This window comes from Anthonomus grandis, chromosome 2 (genome assembly GCF_022605725.1).
Source record: "Anthonomus grandis grandis chromosome 2, icAntGran1.3, whole genome shotgun sequence".
NCBI lineage: Eukaryota > Metazoa > Arthropoda > Insecta > Coleoptera > Curculionidae > Anthonomus > Anthonomus grandis.
The window spans coordinates 17,796,039-17,823,686 of record NC_065547.1 but is presented as its reverse complement, the minus strand read 5'-3'; the positions used below and the strand labels follow the sequence as shown (position 1 = coordinate 17,823,686).

The window sequence follows — 27,648 nt, the reverse complement described above, 5'->3', positions numbered from 1 at the left end:
AAAATGCTTAGATTTAGATATTATTGCGTGAAGAAAAATTGTCATTGAGAATTCCGTCTATTTCGGACAATTTTTCAAAAAATAAAAGTAAATATGTCTGGAAACTTAGCAGAATATCGGGGATTCTAGGCATATACCGATGAGGCGTATACCCAACGGGCTTTATACTTATGGGCTTTTTCACGTCATGAAAGGAAATAACCAACGTATGTTTTACATGTCGAATCTCGGATACGTAGTATTCCGCAGACATTTTTACGGCGTTAAAGGCATCACGTTCAATAAAGTTCGTCAGTTAATAATTATGATCTAAGGTGTATACGCGGCTTTAATATGTCACATGACGGCGTTCAATGTATTGTCAAACTCTCAAGGAAATAACATTTTGGCAACTGGAGATTCATACAGCAGTATCCAGTACCTGTTTAAAGTCTCTAAATCTTTCATAACTTATATTGTTCCTAAAGTTAGCCATAGTAGAAGTACTACGTGAACGAAAATATATAAAGGTAAGAAACATTAAAATTTGTTGTCATCGTTGTCAAATTTAATTTTTATTAGGTTACATAAAAACAAATAAATATATTTTAATCACAGTTATGAAAATAGCAGTTAACAAAATAAACTTAGTTGCCACCAAACAGCTGCAAGTAGGTATTGTCCGTATTTATATAAGCGTCAATTTGGGTAGTATTGCAAGAGCTTAGAACATTGAACGGCAAGAATTAGCATTGCCGTGGAACTATGGGCAGTTTGTTTGCTTGCAACATCTCTTATGCATTCATGCCAAATGCTTAAGTAGAAATGGCAAAAAAAAACACAGTTAATAATATAACATTTTTTCTCTTATTTTGACTGGCGCAAAATAATATTATTCCTCTTAAATTAAAAAGAAGCAATTTTTTTCATAAAATATTATAAGATACTCTATAAAGAAGTCAACATTCAAAGTGAAATAAATGTAGATCATGTATATTAGAGAAAAAGGCAACAACATCGCAACGCCGCTCAATCGCATTGTTGATTCCACTGACACAAGAAATCTTTACCAGGAACGTCGTCAAACAATATTTACATGATAAATATTTATTATTAATAGATTATGCTTCAAATTATAAACAATATTACGGTTTGTCAACTCTTTACTAGTTTTTTTAACGTACTTCATTAGAGTAAAGGTACTTATCTAATAAAAGGCATTTTTATGGAAATATTTTATAAATATTATAGATTTCTTATTATAAGGGTGGATGTCACTGTAATTTATGTATGTCATTGATTGAAATGCCATCTTGTGGAGTGTGAAGCCTAAGGAACTTTTCTGCAATACCGACGGTTGTTACTTCTCATCTATCTATCCGCGTGTTGCGCAACGCATTATTATCAAATTTCTTGCGAAAGAATATGTCGGGCCCATCGAATTTTGGAATAGATTTGGATTAGACAGTTTGGGGAATCGACTCTCTCAAAAACTCAAGTGAAAGTGTGGCACAAAAAATTTCGGGAAGGCCTTGTCAACGTTGAAAACAGTTCCCACCCATGACAAGCATCACAAGTGTAAACGTAGCCGCTGTTTTTCAAAATAAACTACAGTGCAGGAAATCTGTCAAAATCTTGGAATCAGCTATGGAAGCGTCCAGTCAATTATTAAAAATTCCTTGGGTTTTCGAAAAATGTGTGCTAAGTGGGTTCCAAGGTTGTTTACTGCGGAACAGAAAAATTATCGACCCCAATGTGTAAAGTATGTGTGCGTATTTTGGCTCGATACAAAAATGAAGATGATTTTTTGCAATGCATAGTGACTGTCGATGAAACCTGGTGCCATCACTACACTCCAGAGTCAAAAAGAGCGAGTATGGAGTGGCGAAGAACAAATGAACCTTGTCCCGTAAAAGCAAAAACGCAACCTTCGGCTGGTAAGGTAAGGGCGACCGTCTTTTGGGATTATAGAGGAATCCTCCATATCGACTTCCTTCACGATCGGAAAAAGATTAATGCAGCCTACTATTCTGACCTTCTTGAAAAAGTGCGACAGTCTCTCCGATCAAAGAGACGTGGTTGCAGTGTAAAAAACGTGCTCCTACTCCAAGATAACGCCAGACGACACACTGCCAAAATAACACAACAAAAAATACTATTATATTCATTCTACTTGCAGCAGTCGTACGAGACGGTCGTGTTTTCGTTCGTTGGCTCTGTTAGTATTGAATGTTTGTTTTGTTTTGATTTGACCGCGTGTTTTAAAAAACTTTTTTGTTTAAAAATTACAACGGTGTGTTTTCCGATATACATACGCTTCCTGATAAATTCTAGTTCCTATTCTACTGTTTACGTTCCGCTAGTATAAACTTTTCCGGTGTAACTTAACGTGACCTTGTATAGCTACCATTGACTTTTTCGATATTTATTGAACTTTTAATATTGAACATTAATTGCTGTGCGTGCTTTCTAGTTAAAAAACATTTCCCGCTAACTATTTAGTTCCTGTGTAACTCTGTCTGTTGAATTATTTTTGAGTTTTTCCTGTATAAACATCTACCGTCCACTTGAGAATAATGGCTGAATTCAAGTGCGATTCCTGCCAAAAAATCGTCTCGGATAAAGAGAAATACAAACTTCGTTGCAGTGGGGAATGCCGCCGTAATTTCTGTATGGGCTGCACAGGTCTGGACAAGGTCCTTCATCAGCAGAAATACAACAACATTAGATTTTTCTGCAGTGTTTGTGATTCACCAACATTAAAATATCTTCATGATAAAGTTTCGCAGCTGCAAAACTCTCAGATATCTCTAGAAAATGTCAATGCTCTGGGAACCTGTCTAAAGAAGAATAACGACCTTCTTCCAGTGTTTTCAGAGATGTACGAGATTTTAAGTTCTCACGACTCCAAATGGAAGAATCTCTATGACAAAATTGATGACATTCATCGCCTCCATACTGTCTCTGAAAATGGACAAGAATCTCTTTTCCATTCAATCAGAGATATGAAACAGGAAATTTTCAACCTGTCATCAATTCTTATGGACAACCATGGTGAGACGGTAAAGGTACAGGTCCATGATTCTTCCAATGAAGAGTTAAAAAGTGAAGTAGTGAATCTGAGGAAAGATGTTAAACAAATGGCTCGCACCATAGAACAATTAGCTAAGGAAAAATATAATGTTAAAAGTTACCAACCTGTAACTAAAAGGAGGATAGCCTGCCAGACTGATCATACAGAAAAACCAGACCCGGAGGTTCCGACGTCACCGAAGGACAACACAATGAACAAAGATGAATGGCATTACGTGGTTGTATCAAATATCCCACTTCCGTATACCGGAAATCAGCTTGCACACTTTATCAAAGAAAAACTGGGAACAACGGACTTTATCCGATGTTTCCCAATGCTAAAAACCAAGGACACTGCACATTCCGACTTCAAAATTGGTGTGCAGAACTTAAATCAATTAAAGCGGCTGAAGGATATTAGAATGTGGCCACCGGGCACTCTCATAAATTCATGTTTGGAAACCTCTAAAGCGCCAGTCCAAATAAATAGTACCACCTCGCCCAAATCTAAGCCTTCCGAGTCTAAGTCTAAGCCTCACTCTCCAGACAGCCATAACCTGCCATATCGCTCAGTTTCATCAACATCTGCTACAATATCCAGAGAGGTTCAATCTTTGAAAATTAGTTCTGATAGGGAGGCCATTGCTGCCTCTAAGTCCCTTGCAACAGAATTACTAGAGGTTGATTTTGTCATCGATAATAATTCAGTGGCGAATAAAACAGCAAATAATATGGACCTGTTGACTCCACCAATAGTGCGGTTATCAAGAGACTCAGATGCGACTGATGGTCGCTATTTATTGGCCAGACTGAGAGACCCTTCCATCTTAAAACCTCTTAGGCTATTCCTTGCCTATCTGCATGATCAACCCTCCAGTGTGTGTTTTGAAGGACATACCAACACCAGCATCCGATTGGCACTTGCATCAGAGGGACTTCCTGGTGACGTGGACTCTTTGCGGAGGCTCTACTTTCGCTACCATGATGCCTATGGTATTGGTCCAACTGAAGTTGAAGCAGATCTGTCAGCCTTCAGGTCCTTCTTCTGATCAGAAAAGCTGCTACGCCTTCAAAAAATCAGAGAGAGTCATAGCAATTATTATTCTGGTGGATCTCCCGCCAGGAATAAAAATTTTTAAATGACTTGACGCGAACAGAGGATCAAGCACCCTCTAAAATACTGGACAATGGCAAGCTTAGTATTTTCTCTCTAAATATTCAGTCCTTAAGACATAAAACTAATGATTTATTTCTTTTACTGGAAGAGCTTCATTTTCCAGAAATCGTTGCCATAACTGAACATTGGTTGCATGTTGGTGAGCCTGTGGTGGTGGATAATTACACTACAGTTGCCAGATTTGATAGAACAAATCTAACTCATGGAGGTACTGTGATATTATCTACTAGCAACGACTTTTCAATGGTAACCAGGTTCGATAATTTAGTTTCCGAAAAAATATTTGAGTTTTCCATTGTCTACAATAATAATTTTGATCTTTACGTTGTTTGTATTTACAGAACACCTGATGCTGACGTAAATGTTTTTTTCCAAAAATTACTAAGCTTGCTTGAGTCTCTGCCATTAAAAAGCATACTCATTTTATGTGGCGACCTAAACATTGATTTTTCCAGTGTGTGTGCTGCTCAAGAATCTCTCCAGTCCATTTTCGACTCTTTTGGCTTAATCATGCACATTAAATCACCTACTAGAATAACTAAAACCAGCTCTAGTACAATAGATTATGTCGTATCTTCCTTTGAGCCAGATTTCGTCGATTGTACTGTCTTAAGCCCAGGTTTCTCAGACCATGAAGCAATGTTAACAAAGTTTTCCATAACTAAATCTAAAAGTAAAAATGTTCCACGCAAATTAGGCCGTATTTTCTCGGATAAAATTTTTTTACATTTTAGGCACCTTTGTCAATCAACTGACTGGAATATTCTCTCTGACGACGTTGATTCAGAATTCTCTAGATTTGTAAAAACGCTATCTAGTCTTTCTCACAAGTCCTTTCCTTTGAGACCTCTTAAAAAGAAGCAACATAACCCCTGGTCTACCCAAGGCTTGCGTACATCTGCTAAGAACATGCGCTTATTATCTCATCTTAAGAAATTTTCAGACAGCGCTTTTTTTCATGAGTACGTAAGACTTTACAAAAAGATTTATCAGAGAACTTTAAAAGCCGCTAAGGATATTTACTATAATAGGAGACTGGCTAAATCTAAAAATGTGGCTAAGGAAACATGGTCGATTGTTAATGCTTTGAGAAATAAGCCTTCTTTGTCGAATACTATCTCCACTTCATCTGAAAACCTTAATGATTATTTTGTAAATGTGGCAAATAATTTATTGAGTACCATAACTCCTTCCCATGATCCACTTTCATATCTTCCCATTGCAAATGAGAATTTCCACAGCTTCTTCTTTACGCCCGTAGTGTTACCAGAGCTTTGCAGTTCAATTAGGGAAATCAAAAACAAAGGCTCTTCTGGAATTGATGGAATTACTCTCAAAATGTTTTCAAATCTGCCCGAATGTACATTATGTCATCTTATTACTCTAATTAATCAGTCTTTTCAAAAAGGTGTTTTTCCTAACTGCCTTAAGTTGGCGATAATAATTCCACTACATAAAGGAGGAGACAAAGATCAGTCTTCCAACTATCGCCCTATTGCTCTTCTTCCCACACTTTCAAAAATTATTGAAAGATTGGTTAAAAAAAGACTTCAATTTTCTGTGATTTTTCTAAAGCCTTTGATTGTGTTAATCATGACATCTTATTAAAAAAGTTGCAATATTACGGGTTCAGAGGAGCGCCTTTTGAATGGTTTAAGTCGTATCTCAGTAACAGAAGTCAAGCTGTGAGAATTGATTCGACTATGTCTTCTTGCAAGCCAATACAAAGTGGAGTGCCTCAAGGTTCCGTACTTGGCCCTATTTTGTTTCTTATCTTCATCAATGACATTGCTAATCTAAATATTAACGGTAAACTCTGTCTATTTGCTGATGATACTAGTTTTACCTGGAGTGATCCGGATATTTCTAAGCTTCATAGAACCGTATCAAGTGACTTAACTACTATCAAATCATGGTGCGACTCTAATCTCCTTTGTCTCAACATTTCCAAAACTAAAATGTTGTCCTATAAAAATACCTTGCAATCTTTTGTACTTGGTAATGCAACAATTGACGAAGTTGATTCTGTAAAGTTTTTAGGGCTAACTGTTGACAACTCGTTAAAATGGAACACACATATTGACTTTTTATCAAGAAAATTAAGTTCCGCTTGTTTTGCGTTAAGATCAATTTCTAAGGAGCTTAGCCTGTCTACTTCTAGAACAGTTTATTTTGCCCTTTTTGAATCGCACCTTCGATACGCCCTTCCATTCTGGGGTACATGTAGTGCAACTCAATTTGACCGTATTTTTAGACTACAAAAGAGAGCTTTACGTTATACACTGAGACTTAAATACAGAAGTCATTGCCAGCATTTCTTCAAAAAATTTCAAATATTAACTTTTTCATCTTTATTCATGTTAGGTAATGAGTGAATCGAACTATATTATATGAATATTAATTTAAAAACCCAAGATTTTAGAAGTGAAGCGTACTATAGCGCACCGCCAAAGAAAATCCGAGAAAGCGGCCGGTTTGAAGGTTTCTGAAAAACTTCCTTTAAGGAGAAGAGATTTTTTATTTTTATGTTTTTAAGGTTTTAAGTAGTAGAGTTTTCTGGGTCGAAAAGAGTGCGCGGTTTTCAACGGGTTAACATCCCTGCGAACTGTGATGATACAAATTTACAAATTCACCTTTACATACGCGTAATTTATATAATAACGGCCGGTTCTTTTCGAATGCTTCTAGCAATCTATAATTTGTCTTTGTTTGAACCAGAATTAAATTTATTACAGTTCATTTAAAATGTGTTTGTAGTAGTGTTTTATTTGGGTATTTTTAATAAATGTATGAAAATACAAACTGTGTCATTTGCCCGAGGTTTATTATAACGCTGCTGCAGACTGGTCCTTCAAAGGAAAAAACACAATTTGGAACATAATTTATGGTCCATTTCGAGCCGCATCTTTTGGTAAGAAGAGGCAGTTACGGGTTGCTGGATTACTGGGTCACGGACAAGAAGCACAGACGTCTAGGCGCTGACGTTTTTACTGGAAATTTGGAACTAAATTCTACAGAATTTCCATCGCACTACATCCACTAGGGAACCAAGCTGTTAGGAGGAGTACTCACAATACGCAGGGATACGATTTACGGGAGACGCAAGGCCGTACCGCACAAGGTACATCAGACAAACAGGGCATACCATTGGGACTACCAGGAAGAGAAGGTCAGATCGATTTAATTAATATAGGGACTTATTATTTCAAGTTTTATAATTAAACAAGGTGTTTAAATAGGGACTTTTTATGAAAACATTCATAAAGTAGACATAATTTCTCATACAATTACATATTACAGTTTGGTGCTGATTGGCATATTTGTAGTAAGATTGTAACTTGGCATTTTTAATTAATTTCTTTAAGTTGGGGCAAGAGGTACATTTAATGCAAAGGTTTTGAATTTAATGTAGTAATTAAAATTTGATTTTATCACTATTATTTTTGTGCTAAGTATATTACATAGTTAAGGTACTGTTACTGTTAATTAACTAGGTAATTATTTTAAAGTGTAATTTTTTTTTGGATTAATTTTAATTAATTAATTTTACTAATTAACATGGATGAGCTTAAAAGAAAAAGAACTACTAAGAAAGGGTCTATCACTAGGATAGAAAATTTTGTTAATGAAAATGAAAACAACATGTCTATAGAAATAAATGAGTTTTCGGTTAGGGAAGTTAGGTTACAGACAGCTTTCGAAAACTACTGCACCGTTCAAGATGAAATTGAAAGTAATGATTTAAATGAAGAAAATGATCGTATTGGGGTGGAAAATCAATATTTTAAAACTTGGGCTAAAATAAAATCGGCTATAGAAAAACGAAGTACGCATAATTTACAAAATTCTAGGGTTGAACAAAATGCTTCTCAATTTTCCTCAGATGATCCCCTCGGTAAAATAAAATTGCCAAATATTAACCCACCTTCCTTTTCCGGAAAATATGAAGATTGGAAAACATTTATCGATTTGTTCACAGCTATGATAGATAACAGCTCTTTATTGACAAATATACAAAAATTTTTATATTTAAAAGGTAGTCTCTCCAATGAAGCCTTAAATATTGTCAAAGACTTGCCACTTACGGAAGCAAATTATACAATTGCCTTAGATTTGCTCAAAAAACGTTATGATAATAACTTAATCATCATAAACACACACATAAAAGGGATTCTAGACATTAACTCAGTTAATAAGGGTAATGGGTTTCAAATAAGAACATTTTTAACCACGGTTAGGCAACACATAAACTCACTACGGGCACTGGAGGTTCCAGTTGACACATGGGATATTTTATTGGTTTATATTTTGTCACAAAAATTAGATTTCCAGACTCATAAGGCTTATGAGCTGGAAAAAGATGGTACAGTGTTGCCAACACTTGAGAATTTATTAGAATTTCTGGAAAAACGTTGCACAGCTTTAGAAAATATCACAGGTCCAGAATTACCTAGAAACTCAACATCTTCAGTGTTTAATTCGACTTTTAAAAATAAAACAAAAAGTTCTCTTTTGGGGGTTCAAGACAAGGGTACTAACAATAATGGGTTATGTTCATTTTGTAAGGGAACTCATAAAATACATTGGTGTTTCAAATTTAAGAATATTAATCTTGACAAAAAAAGGGACTTTATTCAAAGCAATAAATTATGCTATAATTGCTTGGGGTCAAAGCATTCTGTTGCTGAATGCATGTCTCGAGGGTGCAACATTTGTAACAAAAAACACCATACACTTTTACATACTGAGAAAAATAATTTAAGGGGTCAAGGCTATTCACAGCAACAAAATGAACACACAGGGTCCTCAAGTAATGAGGCAAGGACACATCAAACTCCAGAGCCTGATGAGGCATCAAATCGGACAGTTTTAGTTTCACAGGGTAAATTATCTACATTACAGGTTTTATTAGCTACAGCCAAGGTCACATTGGTTACAAAAGATAAAAAAGAAATCACAGTGCGAGCCTTATTAGACTCAGGTTCGCAAGTAAGCTTTATAACAGGGGAAATTCTTACAAAATTAAAGGTGCCATTTTTCACTAATTCTATAAAAATTGGGGGTATAGGACATACTTTTTCTCATGTTAATAAAATAGTTAATCTTAAACTTCAGTCGAAGTTTGACAGGAGTTTTCACATAGAAGGGACATTTTCGGTTTTAGAAAAAATCACATCTCCTTTACCACATGTTTTGCTAGACACTACTAAAATTAAGATACCAGATCACATCAAGTTAGCAGATCCCAGCTATTTTAAAACTTCAAATATTGACATGCTTATTGGAGCAGACTTATATTTCGACATCATTCTTTCTGGGATAATTAAATTGGGTCAAGATTTGCCCGTTCTACAAAATTCCAGGTTAGGTTGGTTGGTTTGTGGCAATGCGCCCACAAGTTTCCAGTGGAAAATATTCTGATGACATAAATGAATTAACGGTCTGTCATTCAATTCGGGAGCTTGATGAAAGTATTTTAAGGTTTTGGCAGTTAGAAGAAGTTTCTGGAAAAAAGGTTTTGTCTTACGAGGATAAACATTGTGAACAGATATTTTCTAAGACCGTACAGCGTTTACAAAATGGGCAATTTCAGGTAGATTTACCTTTTGCCAGTGTTGATGATTACAAAAAATTGGGAGATTCGTTTGCAATGGCAACCAAACGTTTTACTTATTTGGAAAGAAGACTACACAAAGATTCGAACTTATTCAAACAATATAAAGATTTTATTGACGAGTATGTCAATTTGGGTCATGCAAAGTATGTAGATTTCGATTGTAAAAATCCAAACAGGGACTTTAGGGTTTTTCTTCCTCATCACTGCATAATTAGGGAAGCTAGCTTAACCACCAAGTTGCGCGTGGTATTCGACGCTTCTGCACAAACTTCTAGTGGAATTTCACTTAATAGCATTATGTTAAAGGGCCCACAAGTTCAACCAGATCTATTCGATATTCTGATCAGATTTCGCTCATTTTTGTTTGTTGTTACAGCTGATATTCAAAAAATGTATCGGATGATTCAAATTAATCCGGATCAACTTTTCTTACAAAACATTATTTGGCGCGACTCTCCTGAGGAGAATTTAAGATGTTTGCAACTTCAAACTATTACTTATGGTACGAATTCAGCGCCATTTCTTGCTACTCGTTGTTTGAAGCACTTAGCACAGGATGAAGCTCAAAGATATCCTTTAGCTTCTGAAGCAATTTTAAAACAATGTTACGTGGACGACATTTTAGGGACTGCAAATAATAGAGACCAATTAGTTGAGTTAATTAGGCAATTAACTGAAATGTTAGGTTCGGCAGGTTTTGTACTTCACAAATGGTGCTCAAACGAAACTTCCTTATTAAATTCTTTTTGTTCTAATTCAAATGGCGTTCAAATTCAGGATGAAACCTTGTCAAATAAGGTTTTGGGTTTAGTTTGGCAGCCACGTAGCGATATATTTAAAATATCAATTCCACAGCATGATCAACTAAAGCAAGTCACTAAAAGGCTGGTTCTTTCGAAAATTTCACAAATGTTTGACCCACTGGGTCTCATAGGTCCAGTCATTGTCATTGGTAAATTATTAATGCAAGAAATTTGGATGCGAAAGTTAGACTGGGACGAAACGTTGCCACCTGACTTAAGGGAAAAATGGGATTTACTTTTTGATGGTCTTACAAATTTAATGAATTTAAAAATTCCAAGATACTTATTTTCTTCCAATTTAGTAACAGAGGTTGAGCTTCATGGTTTTTCCGACGCATCTATGGTTGCATATGGTGCATGTATATATATCAAGGGATTGCATGCAGATGGACACATTTCTTCTAACCTGGTCTGTTCAAAATCACGTGTGGCACCAATCAAAACAATATCTTTGCCACGTTTGGAACTTTGTGGAGCTCTGCTCTTGTCCAAATTAGTTCATAAACTTATGAGAATTTTTTCGATTAAAATAAAAAGAGTTTTGCTTTGGACAGATTCAAAAATTGTTATTTGTTGGCTTAACTCATCTCCCTCGCGTTGGAACACGTTCATAGCCAACCGAGTTTCCGAAATTCAAGAACTTACTCATGGGTTTCAATGGAACTACGTAAAGTCAGAGTTGAACCCAGCTGACATTATATCACGCGGTTCCTCTTCCAAAGACCTCATATCAAATAATCTATGGTGGCATGGGTCAAAGTTTTTGGAAAATCCTAGTTTTGATTTTTCAACTTTCGAATTTGATACTACAATGGAAAGTCCACCCGAACAGAAAAAGGTCACTTTAGTCAATACTAAACTTCAAAGTAAAAATATTCTTCTAGATTGGACAAGATATGCTAGTTTTTCGCGGTTACAGAGGTCATTTGCATTCTGTATTCGTTTCATAAATAATTCAAATCCAAAAAATTCTAAACTTCGAGGACCTCTCACCGTTAATGAGCTGAGAAATTCACTTTTTAAAATTGTTAAATTGGTTCAGGAAGAATGTTTTCTTTCAGAAATTGAGCATCTTAAACAACAAACGGTTAATGCAAATTCAGGGAATGCAAATTATCAATCGGTTTTTAAAAGCAGTCATCTTAAGAGGTTAAATCCTTTTTTAGATAAGCACGGAATCTTAAGGATCAATGGACGCCTTGCAAACTCTTATATTCCATATGATCAGAAATTTCCGATAATACTCCCAGAAAGACATTATGTTACTAAGCTTTTAATTAGGTTGGAACATCTAAAGTTATATCATGCAGGAGCACATACGGTTTTGGCCAATTTAAGAACAAGATTTTGGCCAGTTCATGGTTTAAGTCAAGTAAAATCTGTTTTGAAAGCTTGTGCAACTTGTTTTCGATTTAGGGCTAGTTCATCAAATCAGATTATGGGTGCTATACCGGCGGACAGAACTACAGTTGCGAGACCATTTTTTAAAGTTGGGGTTGATTTCGGTGGACCGATATTAATAAAACAATCCAGACTTCGAAATTCTTCCAAATCAAAAGCTTATATAGCTCTTTTCATTTGCATGGTCACAAAGGCAATGCATATTGAACTGGTAACTAGCTTATCAACTGAGGCATTTTTGCTAACTTTAAAACGATTCATAGCACGTCGAGGTAATCCTGCTATTATCTTCAGCGATAATGCTACAAATTTTCAGGGAACCAACAATCTCCTTAAAGATGTATATAAATTTTTTAAATCAAATTCCAATAAGAATGTAATTATTGATTTTTTGTCAACAAAAGAGATTGAGTGGCGTTTCATTCCACCAAACAGTCCACATTGGGGAGGGCTTTGGGAAGCCGGAATTAAATGCACAAAATCACTGCTATACAAGGCAATTAAGAATTCTTGCTTTACGTATGAAGAACTTTCAACCGTCCTGGCACAGATCGAGTCAATTTTGAATTCCAGACCACTGTGTCCAATTTCGACTGATGCTACAGACTTTTCGTGTTTGACTCCGGCACACTTTCTTATCGGAGAACCTATGAACAGTTTTCCGGAGAAAGATGTTTTAAATATTCAGGAAAATCGACTTAATTTTTATGAAAGGTGCGCTAAGGTCAGGCAATATTTTTGGAAGCGTTGGTCAGTTGAATACCTTAACACTCTTCAAAACCGCAGTAAATGGTTCACGGCTAAGGAGAATTTGAAAGTGAATGACATTGTTCTGTTAAAGGATGATGGTGTTCCTCCTTTAAAGTGGCTTTTAGCTCGCGTCTTAGAAATATTTCCCGGAAAAGATGGTAAGGTGCGAGTAGTTAAAATGCGTACCGAAAACAGTGTTTTGGTAAGGCCTATTACTAAACTTTGTCCATTCCCATCTGAGACTTGTTGAGGATGTTACCTCAAGGGGGGAGGATGTTAGGTAATGAGTGAATCGAACTATATTATATGAATATTAATTTAAAAACCCAAGATTTTAGAAGTGAAGCGTACTATAGCGCACCGCCAAAGAAAATCCGAGAAAGCGGCCGGTTTGAAGGTTTCTGAAAAACTTCCTTTAAGGAGAAGAGATTTTTTATTTTTATGTTTTTAAGGTTTTAAGTAGTAGAGTTTTCTGGGTCGAAAAGAGTGCGCGGTTTTCAACGGGTTAACATCCCTGCGAACTGTGATGATACAAATTTACAAATTCACCTTTACATACGCGTAATTTATATAATAACGGCCGGTTCTTTTCGAATGCTTCTAGCAATCTATAATTTGTCTTTGTTTGAACCAGAATTAAATTTATTACAGTTCATTTAAAATGTGTTTGTAGTAGTGTTTTATTTGGGTATTTTTAATAAATGTATGAAAATACAAACTGTGTCATTTGCCCGAGGTTTATTATAACGCTGCTGCAGACTGGTCCTTCAAAGGAAAAAACACAATTTGGAACAATTCATATTTGAGTCCCTTTGTCTAATACGCAAACACGGTTCAGCATCTGATAGGCCTTCCCATAGTTATCTACTTAGATACACGGAACATGATCTATACCTGCCTACCCCACATTCAGAGTTGGTCAAAAGTTCCATATTATATAATGCAAAAAAAATGCACAATCATCTGCCATTGGAAATTAAATCCATCACATCTTTTTTTGCATTTCGTAAAGCATTAAAAGCATTCTTACTGGAGAGAGCTTTTTACACAGTTAACGATTTTTTTTTGTAATCATTGATTTGAAATTTCGCACTAGCAGATTATGTATTTTTACTATCTGTACATGTTTAGGTATACTGCTTTTTGTAGCTATTTTAGGATTTTTTATAATTTTTTACTTTTTTAAACATTTTTTACATTTTTTTTAACGTAGAGAGATTTTTTAATGATCTTTTTTTTTGACATTGTATACATTAAATTGTATATTTTATAATAATATTTTTGACTACTTACAATTCCTAAATTGTATTAATCTGTATATATTGTAGATAATCTATTCTATTTATTTATTTATATTTTTTTTAAATTTTGTTTTGTTTTTCTTTTTTTTAATTGTGTTTTGTTTGCATTTTTGTGTCTTTTTTGTTTTACAGCTCTGTCTACAAATTGTAACAATTTCTTGACAATAAAGCATTGATTGATTGATACTCAAATTGGGATGGACTACTTTGGAACACCCTCCCTACAGTCCGGACCTCTCTCCCTGTGATTTCTACTGGTTCGGGCCGGGAAAAATGTATTCGAAAGGGAGAAGACTATGTAGAAAAATAATGTCATTTCTTTTTTGTTGACAACTTTTTGCAATAAATTAAACGAAAAAAGGTCGGTTAATATTTGATCCACCCTCGTAAGTTTTTTTATTATTCTACGTATGACGACGGTTGTCCCTTGATATGATGTTATGACAATATCGGTATTTACTTGTGAAAAGATCGGCTTAAATCGCCTTTTTCTCATGGTGCGGCACAAGTTTTTACCATCGTAACAGTTCACAATTAAATGACTCAACCTTTTTCCCTTTGACAAATTTGAAATGGCAACACCATTTATTGCCAGGATTCCCCAAATATGGAGTATCAGTTTGGCTATTATTGCCACAGGCACACAGGGACTGTAATCACAACCAGAGCGGTCAGTTAAGGAGGGAGAAAGCAATGATATTTAACAAAATATATCCAAATTTTCCATATTTAAATTGTTTATCAGTTGTTGCTAGGCTTCATTTTTTTTGTCTTTATCCTGGATGTTGAACATTCCATAACACCGGCAGTTTCTCTAATTCTTGTATAAGTAATAAGGAAATCTCGTTATTCCACTTCATAATTATAAATTTATTAACGCTCGCGCACGAATAACATTGCCCCGCATTCCCGTACAAACTGAGCAGTGCGCAAGCCAATGAATTCCTTTGAGCACATCCCGGAGACAATAAGTAGGCACATCGCGTGCTACTTATTCGCGAGCAGCCACGTGGTGAGCGTGCGCGCATAGACCGTTTCCACCTGAGCCTTCACAATGGATCAGGGCGTGCGTGATCAGGTCTAAACGCGCCTATAAGTTATATCGTGATAAACATATAACATATTTAGAAGAAACGTGGTTTGATACGCATAACCGTTGATTGAAAAGGGAAAAGATGCGCAAATACTGTATAAAATTTCGTGACCGCGGCAGCCAGTCGTTCTTTGCTTTATCTAGCAATTTAGAAGCTAAGAGGTGGCGCCCCCATACGTAGGAATGATGAAACTCGCTTGGCAGCCTTGGTATTAAAAATTATCAGGCATAATATCGCAGAGAAATGGGAGTTTTCGCATTGCGCTATTTCTGTTTGAGGACATATTCGCATATTCCATAGTATAAATTTGGGAGAAAATATTGAAAGGTTTAGTTTCATATTTTGTTTTTTTTCTAATTTTTAAGTATAAAATCTAATAAGTAATATAAGTAATATAATTTTGCTTAGTTTTAAAAGTATAGTATATTATAGAGTTTGCCTACATTTCGGCAGAACCAGAGGCTGTTATTTTTTATACAAGGTGCAAAAATATACACATGGTAAAGTTATGGTAAACTATTTGTGATGCTGTAGATTTCGTGTTTTTTACCTTTTATAAAAGTGTATGACCAGCATCTTTGGGATAATGGATGAGTCGAGTTATATGGTAAAGTGTTTTAAGCTGTTGGGCCTACGGCTTATAAATTTAAAAAAAATACCTTGAAAAAAAATTAACCTTAAAAACATATACAGGGTGTTCCGTTCATCATGTTACAAACTTCTATGGCAGATAGAAAACTTCAAAAGAAAAACAAAAGTTCATATAAACATGGGTCCGGAAAAGCTTCCTCAGGGAGGTAGAGCTCTTTGAAAATAACCTTTAAAAACTAGTTTTTTTTTAATAGCTCTGGAACTACTTTAGCTACCGCAACCAATTTTGGGAGGTATTGTTATAACAATCTAAGTGTTTGTTTACCTTTTACATTTAAAAGATTTAGCAAACAAAATTAACGCATTTTTAACAAATCATTCTGTACTGCTGGCATGAAGTATAATAACTCGTTTGGCTCTTTAGCATGGCGCATTCAAAGCACAATTCGTGGAATTATCAAACCAACCGTTTATCTACTAGTATAAATGATGTATGTATTAATAGTATCGTCATGCGTATAGTAGTACGTTATGCCGTTGATTGAAGAGGCGAGAAGATACGCATATTTACGGGCAAAAACGTGACCCAAAAAGCGCGCGGCGGGTAGATGGCGCCACGCTCAAACGCGCGAGGAAATCTTTTTGCCGTTTGTGTCTCATTATTGTTTAGCGGAGCTCGCCAGCATCGTCTAAGGGAGTTTTTGCATGTTTGGCGTATTATTTTGTATTATTATTGTTTTGAATTATGTCAAATTCAAGCAAAATTAACGAGTGTGCTTATCGGGGATGTACTAATACTAGGAAGAGAAAAAACAATTCTCTTAGTTTTTTGAAAATTCTTTTAGTTTTTTTAAATGGGAAACTGAAAAATACCAGCAAACGAGAGAAAAACAAACTTCTAAGAAGCCGCATAGCAAAATACGTATCGTATCTAATCAATGATTGAAAATTAAATCTTGCCTCTTCAGTCAATGTTTAAACAAATAAAATAAAAAATTATGATAAAGATTGTTTAAATAATCTTTATATGTAAATACTTTTACTACCATTTATTTATGATTATTTCGTTATGTAAAATTTTCTGCTAAAAATATATACGAGCCCCGTCTTATTTCAGTTGGCCCGCTTAGTAAAAAATGAATTTATTATTCTTTTATCGAATCTTTATTCCACAATATTACAATACCAAAAAGTATCTCATATAAACATTATGTGTTATTTTTAAAATTAGATTTTGGTTGATTGATTTTGAAATTTTTGAATCATATTTTAAATAGTAGAAATAAATTTCTTGTTTCTATTTTTTATTTTATTTTAACTCTTTAGGCATATACAAGGGTTCTATTCATTAAGTCCGAAATCCACTAGCAAGAAATTTGGGATAGTTTTAATCAGGGGTAGTATCAGAACTTAATAAACCCCATGCCTCAAAGAATTGCGACTGTTTTAAAAAATAAATATATGTTCAATATAAATGAGTTTACTTTCCCATTTTGTTGTGTTTATAGAGTAAGTAAAGCTTATTATTTGTTTAAAACTATATAACACTATAAAATTTGTCTTTTTTTTTGGGGGTTTAAACAGAAATTATTAAGAATTTTCAATTGGGCCAACTGAAGTGGGACGGGGCTCGTATAATATGAACAATGTAATTACATGGCGATTATTCATAATGCCCAATGCCCGGGCAATTTAAGAAATATGATGCTATTTATCAAACCAGAATATTAACCCAAAAATAATCCAATTTTACCATTTTCTTTGGTTGGATATATAGGGTTGGATTGTTTTTGGGTTATGTATGCTGCTTATGTATTTTTGAAATCAATTATTTTCTTGGGTATTGGTAATTGTTAAAACATAAAATTTATCTTGCTTTAACATATAATTTTAATAACGTTCGGTCTTCATATTCTTGATCTTTATCAAATCTACAATAGACATTTTTAGATTTAAAAAAAATACATTTAAAAGTTTTCAGCTAAAAACTTACCCTATAAAACATAAAAGTCAATCTAAAGGTGAGTAACATATACAGGGTGTTCCGTTGATCATGTTACAAACTTCTATGGCAGATAGAAAACGTCAAAAGAAAAACAAAAGTTCATATAAATATGGGTCCGGAAAAGCTTCCTCAGGGAGCTAGAGCTCTTTGAAAATAACCTTTAAAAACTAGTTTTTTTTTATAACTCTGGAACTACTTTAGCTACCGCAACCAATTTTGGGAGGTAAATTATTGTTAGTACATTTATTCTTTTGAACCTACTAAATAAAAAAAATATTTACCAGGGGCTTCAGAATCAGGAGAGTATTTGGTAAATTTGGAGCCATTTCTTTAAGACTTTAATTTCTGCCCCAACATGGTTTGGACATTAGATTATGATGTTCCTATACTTTTTACATAAAAAAAGGTGCTCTTAGTAAAAGTCGGTAAATATCACCGTTTTTGTGGAAGTTTGACTAAAACCAAACTAAGATGCTGTATCTTGAATTAATTATTTTAATAATAATAAAATGCTAATTCATTGCCACTGTCAGTATTTTTTAAATTTGTCACTGTCAGTTTTTTTATACATGATATTAATTCCCTGTTTATTACGGTTAAGTAATGGATTACACTTTTGCTGAATACGCCGATATGCTTTTAATTTATGGGGAAGCTCGATGTAATGGTAGAGCTGCTTCTGGACTATATGAAGAGTGGTTTCCCGAAAGGCGAATCCCAGCTCACACACTTTTTGAAAGGGTCAATCAACGGCTCAGGGAGACTGGCTCTGTTAAAATAAAACGCCAAGATAATGGCGTGCAAAGGAACATCCGAATCCCGGATTTTGAGAAAGAAGTGCTTCAGCGATTTGAAGATAACCCATCAGTAAATACGCGAGCAGTTGCTGATGCGATGCATGTAAATCATGTTAGGGTATGGAACGTTGTTAATGAACAGCATCTTCGGCCCTACCACCTGCAAAAGGTGGAATCATTAGGACCCAATGATTTTAGGCCCCGCGTGAATTTTTGCCAGTGGTTTCTTGACCGGTGTACAGAAGAACCTCAATTTCCAAAATATGTCCTTTTTACTGACGAGGCTTATGTGTGAAGTGAGGAAAACCCTTGGTGGATGATGAATACCCATGGTATTCATTTTAGCAGCTATCAACATAAGTTTTCGGTCATTTGTGGGCCGGCATTGTTGGAGAACGCTTAATTGGTCCAATTATGTTACCTCCTCGTTTAACGGGAAATATTTATTTAATTTTTTTAAGAAATGTACTGCCAGAACTATTAGATGATCTCCCCTAAATATACGACAGAACTTATGGCTACAACACGATGGAGCGCCAGCTCATTTTCCACTTATTGTCCGCGAGTTTATAAATGAAAATTTTGGAAGGCGCTGGATTGGCCGCGGAGGCCCTGTCACCTGGCCAGCGCGCTCACCAGATTTACCCTTAGATTTTTTTCTTTGGGGGCATATGAAAAGTCTCGTATATGAAACTCCAGTCGAGTCAGAAGAAGACCTGGTGGCCAGAATTTCCGCAGCTGCTGAAGTAATCCAAACCACGCCTGATATTTTTAACCACGTCAACCTTAATATGGTGCGTAGATACAATAAATGTATCGATCGTGGCGGCCGGCATTTTGAGCAATTAATATTTTAAGTTTATTTTTGTAATACCAATTTTTAATAAAATTTGTTTACGTTTCTAAAATTGTTAATTTGTTGGTTTTTTAGTACACTTAAAATCATTTAAACATTTTATGCCTCAAGGTAATTAAAGTGACAGTTAATTAATTTGAGTACCAATTTAATAAAGTGGCTACCTTAACTTTTTTTAAACATTTATTTTATATTTACGCCAGATTTTTTTTTTTATTGTTTATTAATAATAATAGATAATTCATTTTTGTATCTCATAACTTGCTTTTCGTCAATTTTCACAAAAACGGTGATATTTATCATTTACCGACTTTTACTAAGAGCACCTTTTTTATGTAAAAAGCATAGGAACATCATAATCTAATACCCAAACGGGCAGAAATTAAGGTCTTAAAGAAATGGGCCCAAATTTACCAAATACTCCCCTGATTCTGAAGCCCCTGGTAAATATTTTTTTTATTTAGTAGGTTCAAAAGAATAAACGTACTATAAACTCTGTATAGTAATAACAGATCTTATCCAAAACAAATTATTTTCATTAGCAAACGATTTTAAGAATTAGAGTTTAATTTTTGTATCTATAATAACCGGAAAAGAATTTGTTACTTTTTTGCACCAAACGAACAATCAGAAGACAATACTGATACAATATTGCGGAGTGTTGTTGGGTGGGTTCAGAAATAAAACAGAAACCTGTTTACCTAAATGTCGACGTTTCGACTTATATTAAGTCATCCTCAGGACACTGAAATGGATTCAACAACCCTCCGCAATATTGAAGTGGGTATATTGGGTCACAAACACGAAACTGAAAATACTGATACAATTAATCTAACAGATATGTCTCTCTCATCCGAACTCTCAACTCAAGCTTCAAATTTTTTTAGTGTCAGACATATCAATAACAGTTTTACCTTAACATTATTAAATATGCAGTCTAGTAGAGGTAAATTCGATGATTTGAGTAAAAGATTTGAGGAAAGATTAAATAATTCAACAATGGTTTTAATATGTGAACACTGCTTAAAGCCACATGAATAGTTACGTCTTAGTAAATTATATTGTTTTAGATGTATTTTGTCGCTTATCAGGCTATAGAGGTGTATATATTTGAATTCATGAGACTTATTATTTTAAATAGGTGTTTAGCGTCGTTCATTTGTTTTGCTAACCTCAAAGAAGAGCGCATTTTTTAATTGTGTGCAGTGTGTAGCTGCAGTTTAAATATGTATGTGTTATGTTCTATTTATATATCGTTTTCCTTATAGTAATGTACTTGACTTCTTATTAAAACTTGAGGCCGCTCTTTCTTCTATTCCTCCTAAATCTAATGTAATTATTTGTGGCGATTTTAATTTGGACTCTTTCGTCACTACAGATTTAAATAATATTTCGCTTTACACAATCTAAATAATTCTTACTTTAAGATGTAACCCATCTTCATGTAGTTAAATTTACATTCATAACATCGCACTCGTCAACTTTAATAGATGATGTGATTTCAAATTATAACCAAGAAGAAACTATTTGTAGAGTAACTAGTAGTGGTTTATCGGATCATGAAACCGTGTGCTGTAGTTTTAAAATAAACAAAAAAGGGCGAGAGAAAGTTAAGCGGTATGGCAGATTGTTTACAAAAAATAATTATGGTAGATTCTTGCCTCAGCAAATTGGAACTACACTATAAACTCGAGTGACCCCTTGAAAACTTTTCATGCCATTTTGAGTAGTATTTTTAATATATCGTTTCCTGTAAAATTTCTTAAACAAAAAGCAAAACCTTCCTGGATAACTAGGGAAATAGGTGTTTCTGGAATGAATTTAAGATCTCTTTACCATATAGGAAAATTCAATATGCATAATAGCTTTTTTGTCAAATACTTTAATATTTATAGATCTATCTATTGTAGAATTCTAAAAGCAGCTAAGCAGCAGTATTAATGTAGCAGGGTTCGAACTTCTTTTGACAGGCAGAAAGAGACCTGGCGGATTGTTAATGAGGTTAGGGGTAAGGGGTCTCTAGCGCTGACAGAGGCTATAAATATTTATTTTGCCACAAGTGTTTTCCCCATAGTTTAAAGATTGCTAATATATTTCCATTATTCAAGAGTGGGGATAATGCAAATTCCTCGAACTGCAGACCAGTGGCACTTCTGCCTACTCTTTCAAAGATAATAGAAAAGGTAGTTAAGATACACATTTTAAGTGATGCAACTTTTAATTTTTTAGAAAGGCCTAATCTGAAATTAAATGGCCAACAGGTTGCAGCGGCACTGTTCTGTGACTTAACGAAAGCATTCGATTGTGTTAGTCGCAGAATATTTGATACCTATGGTTTCAGGGGTAAGGCAGTGGAATGGTTCCGTTCATATTTGAGTGATAGAACTCAGTCTGTGTGTTTTGATGTTTGGTTCTTGGCCCAATTTTATTTTTATTTTATGTTAACGATTTTAGAAGCCTAAAGATTTCGGGGATGTTTACTTTATTCGCGGATGATGCTACTGTCCTGTGGAGTGATATGGATGAGCATATGCTGGCAAAAATTGTTAATAATGACTTGCCTCTAATTAAAACTTGGTGCGACTCAAATAAGCTTTGTTTTAATGTCTCAAAAACCAATATTATCTCATTTAAATGTGACTTGGGACCAGTTTACTTAGAAAGCCAATTGTTAAGCTCTACATCAGATATAAAATTCTTAGGCATTCAAATAGATAATAAACTAAAATTTCAACAACATATTGAACAACTGGGTAAAAAACTTGCATCAAACTGCTTTGCAATTAGGATAATCCCCAATGAGATAAAAGTACGACTAAACAGGCATATTTTGCATTAATTGAATCGATGGCATGTTTCTGGGCTTCTTGTTCTAAACATTTGATGCACACATTATTTGTGTTGCAAAAAAGGTCAATTAGGTACATGAATAAAGCCAAAGTTACAGATTCATGTAAGAGTCTTTTTGTTGTGGACAAAATTTTAACATTGCCCTGTCTCTTTATACTTGAAACAGTTTCTTTAATACACAAAAAATATGGCATCAGTTTGAGTCAGGATTTGTCTTTTTGCTCCACAAGGTAGACACATAGGGTGCCATTGCCATTCTCAGATTGGCCCTGGTGCATGACTGTTGCGTATAATAGTCGTCAACTTTTTAACCATTTGCCATCAGCATAAGACAGATTGTTCAGGTTCATAGATTTAAAAAAGAAGTCAGGAAATTGCTTATTGTAAGACCCTATTATGATATTAAAGAATGTTATAATTATATTTTTTAAGTTCTTTTTTATTTAGTTCCTATTGGTATAAGTTTGATTGTTTTTTTTTAGATTTTTACTTTAGATTTTACCAGCATTTTATTTTATTTCATTTTAATTTGATTTTATACAGCTTTGTGCACAACAACAAATGTTTAGAACAATAAAGCATACTTTGAATTTGAAATATATTTCTCAATTTTCGGCTGATTACCATGAAGTTATGATGAAAAAGGGTTCTCTAATCAGCTCTTACCAAACATTCTTAGAAACTCATCTTGCCATTCAAGAATTTTAAATAAAGTATCAAATACTAAGACAAAATATACAAAATAAAAATTAAGAACATTCCTGTTCCCGACAAAATCCCTTTAAAAAGGGAGTTGTTAAATATAATTAAAGATTTTAACTTAAAACCTAATATATGGAGAATGATCTCTATCTTAAAAATACCTGATTATTTGGATTCCTAAACTAAAATATTGTATAACGTTAAAACCTATCTAAGTTTTACAACAATATATTTTAATAGTATCAATTCTAAATTCAAAAAACATATCTAGAACTGATAAAAATTTAACAGATCAAAGCATTTAAAGTTAATGTGTATTAAAAGGTTGCCAATATAGATCAATTTTCTTGGCAGAAATTTAACCCTATATTTTATCATAGTTTCCCTTTTAAGGTTTATTCTCTTGTTCTGTTGTTTTGTATTTAATTATATTCATTTATTTATTTTTACATGTACAATGTACTAATATTAATAATATAATAATAGATAATAGTTTATTTCGTATAAATAAATATGCAGATTGTTTACTGGAGCAAGGATAAGATCCACAAAGTTAAACATTTGACTGCAGTTCCAAGTTTTCTTTAATGAAACATATAATCCTAAATAGAAAAAGTATCCAATATTTTTTTTTAATAATTTTTTTATTATATCCTTTATGCAATTCAGATATTTGCATTATCTTTTGTTGTGGTATATTTTAATTCGTGTGGTAGTTTATTAAATATTTTTTGTTCTATACCGGGTGTCCAGAAAGTAACGGGACATAGAACAACAGTAGGTTCCTTACGTGAAAATAATGTGATTGAGGTCAACTTGCCTTATCCTAATTTTAATAATAACTGAAATACAGGGTGTCAAAGTATTATTTGATTTATCATTTTTTATTCATAGGTCCTGAACCAAATGACATACTGACATGAAATTTAGAACATAAGTCTTTTAAAAAGAAAAATAAAATTTCGTATACAGTTTTCGCGTTTTCGGTAGCGGGCGCTCGTTGCGTTAGTTTTTACTTTTTTAAATCCCCTAACTTTTTTGCAGCTCCGTATATTGGTTTGAAAAGTAACAAAATAATTTCCTTTTTTAATATTACATAAAAAATTTATACCTTATTAACGTCGCTAGGAGCAACCATTTTCGAAATAAATAATTTAGGTGCAGTTCCTCGGGTTCCAATACTTCTAATACTTAGCTTAAGCAAATTCTTTAGGATGTGTTACTATTTCTCCATACATTTTTAATTACTGTTAATATTCTATTATTAAATATATATAGTATTATTTTGTTATAATTGTTTTTATACATTTAAATAGTTCTATAATGTGCATATTAATTTAATTTTTTATTAATTATTTTTTATGCAATTTGCAAATAAGCATTATTTACTTATATTAGTTAATTGAAATATCATTTCAGGATCTTGCTTGAGGTAATACTGAATGAGCGCTATAAGAAGAAATATAAAATACAAGGTTTTAACGATGTAAGACGTATTAATGATAGTGAATTTTAAATATTTCGAAAAGAATTTTAATTATATATTTAGCCACATTACCTGTAATGGGTGATAAGACTATACAAGCTGTCGTAATATTTTCCCTCAATAAGGTAGTATTTAGTTTGTTGTTTGTCCTGCTTTGATCTGATTCTGCAGTGGTTCACTTGACCATTTCTCCAAAATGATAATGAATATTCTCCCACGAATGTCACGCTGGCTCTTACTAAGAATGTTCCATCTCCTACAAGAATTTTAGAAAAAAAAGTGTATGAAAATATGATAAAAACTTACCCAGATATGAGTAAGTCTTCAACAACTGCTCAGCTTCTTCCCTTCCTTTAGCCAAACGACCATGAAACCATTTTTCACTGAAATGCAACTCCTCGTTTGGGATGTTTTTATTAGGACCAGTAAAGCTGTTGTTATCATCGTCTTCGTCTTCCCTAAGGGCAATGGATTTGAAAAAAAAAATCCAAATAAAAATAATAAGACTTTACTTTTCAGAGTTATCCCCATCCAGTTTGTAATGACTGGTATAAAACAGCATATTATGATTTAAAACGAAAAAATGTGGCATCCACTCCTTATCCACTGGGTCTTCTATGAACATCTCACCACTTTTCACTGCATTCCTGTTAAAAAAAACCCTAATTAATAAAAACCTCTCATTGAAATGTAATTGCCTGCCTTAGATCCATATTTTCAGTCGAATCCATTCTTATCATATTAGAAGGCACCACCTCTTGCCCTTCAGGGAGTTTTTTGTGCTTTAGAATGATTTTGTGTCTGAGATTGAACGGAGATGGTAACACCGTCTCGTTTTTGTCAAAGGGTTTGGTTAGAAGCATATCCCCAAAAACATCCTGAAAAAAAATAGGAATTAATAGAGTAAAATAAACCAGTAAGTGACGTTTTTTTGACGTATCAAAGATTTTTTCTAGAATAAATTTTAGGATCTTTACACGTATTCCAAAAATTCAACTCGAAAATTTATTTTCAACTCAATATCAGAATAAAATAAAAACAAAAAACAAAACCTTCTAAATAAACAACAAAGATGCATATGGTTCCATCTAAGCTAATTATATATAGTACTGACCCACATTCTAGGGATAATTCTCAAAAATCCAAGACTATCCTTCAGAGCAACTTTATTTTCTGGAAATTAATAATATTAAAATTTTGTACATTGTAGCAGTGTATAGTTTTGTATATGGGAATGAGCAAATTAAATCAAATATTGTATCACATAATTATATAGCATAAGCAGCCTTCCTAACAATTTGAGCGTTCCAGATGTGATTTAAATTTACATTTTATTACTTGCTTAGCTCCTAAATTGTATAATTTAATTCCTATAAATATTAGAAATATTATTAGGAAAAAAAAGTTTTACTTAGAAAGATTTATATGCCCGTTTTCCGTTTTTGATGTATGTTAGTTTTTGGGTGCAGAAAGGTGAGATCATTTTGAACATATTCAACCCTATATAGTGTTATACCAAGTTTTACAGTTTTCGAGATATCATCGTTTTTCCGAATTTTACCGAATTTGGTGATAGATTTATAAAAGTTATATAATAAAATTTTTGTTAATTATTTTAACCGATTAATTTTTTTTTCGTAATTTGAATGTGTGTTTCAATGATATAAAACCCGTACTGAATTCTATATATGATAAAAAAATGTAAAATGCTGATTTTCTTTTGCTCAGATCGGTTGAAAAATGTGGTCAGTATTTAATTTTTTTTTTGTTATTGCTCCTTAGTAGGTTTGTTTTACCGGTAAGTTTTGCCATTGCCCCGCGACGGAAAAACTTACCTTTTAGAATTTGATTAGTTATTAATAGTTGTTTCGTTTAAACTTTAGTATTTCATACCGCTTATTTTGTGATATTGTTGTTAAATATTTTGATATAATGGCTGCTTCGGTTTTGCGCTATTTGGACAGACGAAAATCCTCATATGAAGAAACAAGTTTCATTTCAACAAAAATTCAATTCCAACAATGTATAGGCAGAGTATTAATCGGTCCGTATTTTTTGCCAGACAATTTAAATGATAAAAATTATCTAGATTTTTTGAGAAATAACTTACCTGATATTTTGGATAATATATAAGAGATCAAGTCATATTCCAAAACGATGGATGTCCCGCCCATTATCGGATAACTGTAAGAAATTTTCTTAACAATAATTTTCGTAATAGATGGATCGACCAAAATGGACCGGTATTGTGGCCAGCTAGATCTCCCGAGTTGACCCCCCTTGACTACCATGTTTAGCGAAGAATGAAAGAACTGGTATACAATGAAGAAATCCTAACTCGAGAACACCTTATCCAAAAAATTAACGCAGCAGCAGAAATAATGAAGGCGGAACTGATTCTAGGCGTATCCCCTACAGAGGGACGAAGATGTCGGCGTGATATTAGAAACGGTGGTTCTCATTTCGAGCATTGTAAATATATAAAAATAATTTTTGCCTGTGCATTTTGTTAATTCGTCATATGTACTTTTTGTTAGAGAACATTCGCGTTTTTTAATTAACCTACATTCATATATACAATTTGTATTTCTCTTTCCGTATTTTCCTGAGTATTTTTTTGTTGGTTTAGAACTACTCGGTGCTAAGTAATCATCGGTAAGATCTTTAAACACTAATTTCTTACTACAATACATACAAATGCTTTTTCCTTTATTTTTTCCGCAAAAAAAAATAATATTATGCATATTAAAATCATGTTTAAAAATGTAATATTTAATAATTTGTTTCTTTTACAAGTGTAAAAATCATAAAAGAGGAGTTATAATATATATATAATATTATAGTCCGTTACGGGTCACCGTAAAGCTACTAAGGAGCAACAACAACAACAAAAATAAAATTTTAAAAACTGAACCACATCTCTAAACTGCGGTCAATAAAAAAAAAACAGCATTTTCTATTGGAATTTGATATAACAATAAAAAGAATAAAGATAACAGAAGTTATTTCGAACGAATATCTCATTTACACACTTCCAAGTTATTCGTCTATAGACTCCAAGTTAGATATTTTGAAAACTCATTTTCTACATCCTATTGTTTCACAATTTTTTTTATCACATGTAGATCCCAGTACGTGTTTTATATCTATGAAATACACATTTAGGT

The 27,648-nt window shown here is 33.6% G+C and overlaps 1 protein-coding gene and 1 long non-coding RNA gene across 4 annotated transcripts in view; one reads left to right on the top strand and one right to left on the bottom strand.

Moving 5' to 3' along the window:
• LOC126733559 (1-phosphatidylinositol 4,5-bisphosphate phosphodiesterase gamma-1) overlaps positions 1–27,648 on the bottom strand; it is a 75,907-nt gene that overhangs the window by 44,080 nt on the left and 4,179 nt on the right. For all 3 annotated transcript variants that reach the window (XM_050436897.1, XM_050436896.1, XM_050436895.1), the window contains exons 9-12: positions 25,184–25,359; positions 24,994–25,128; positions 24,788–24,939; positions 24,554–24,737 (exon numbers count right to left, since the gene is read on the bottom strand). In XM_050436897.1, the coding sequence (XP_050292854.1) occupies positions 24,554–24,737; positions 24,788–24,939; positions 24,994–25,128; positions 25,184–25,359 (647 nt within the window). The remainder of the gene's footprint in view (positions 1–24,553; positions 24,738–24,787; positions 24,940–24,993; positions 25,129–25,183; positions 25,360–27,648) is intronic.
• Positions 101–26,977, top strand: LOC126733564 (uncharacterized). Its single transcript, XR_007659761.1, has 2 exons — positions 101–509; positions 26,703–26,977. It is a non-coding gene; the product is annotated as an uncharacterized LOC126733564 (long non-coding RNA).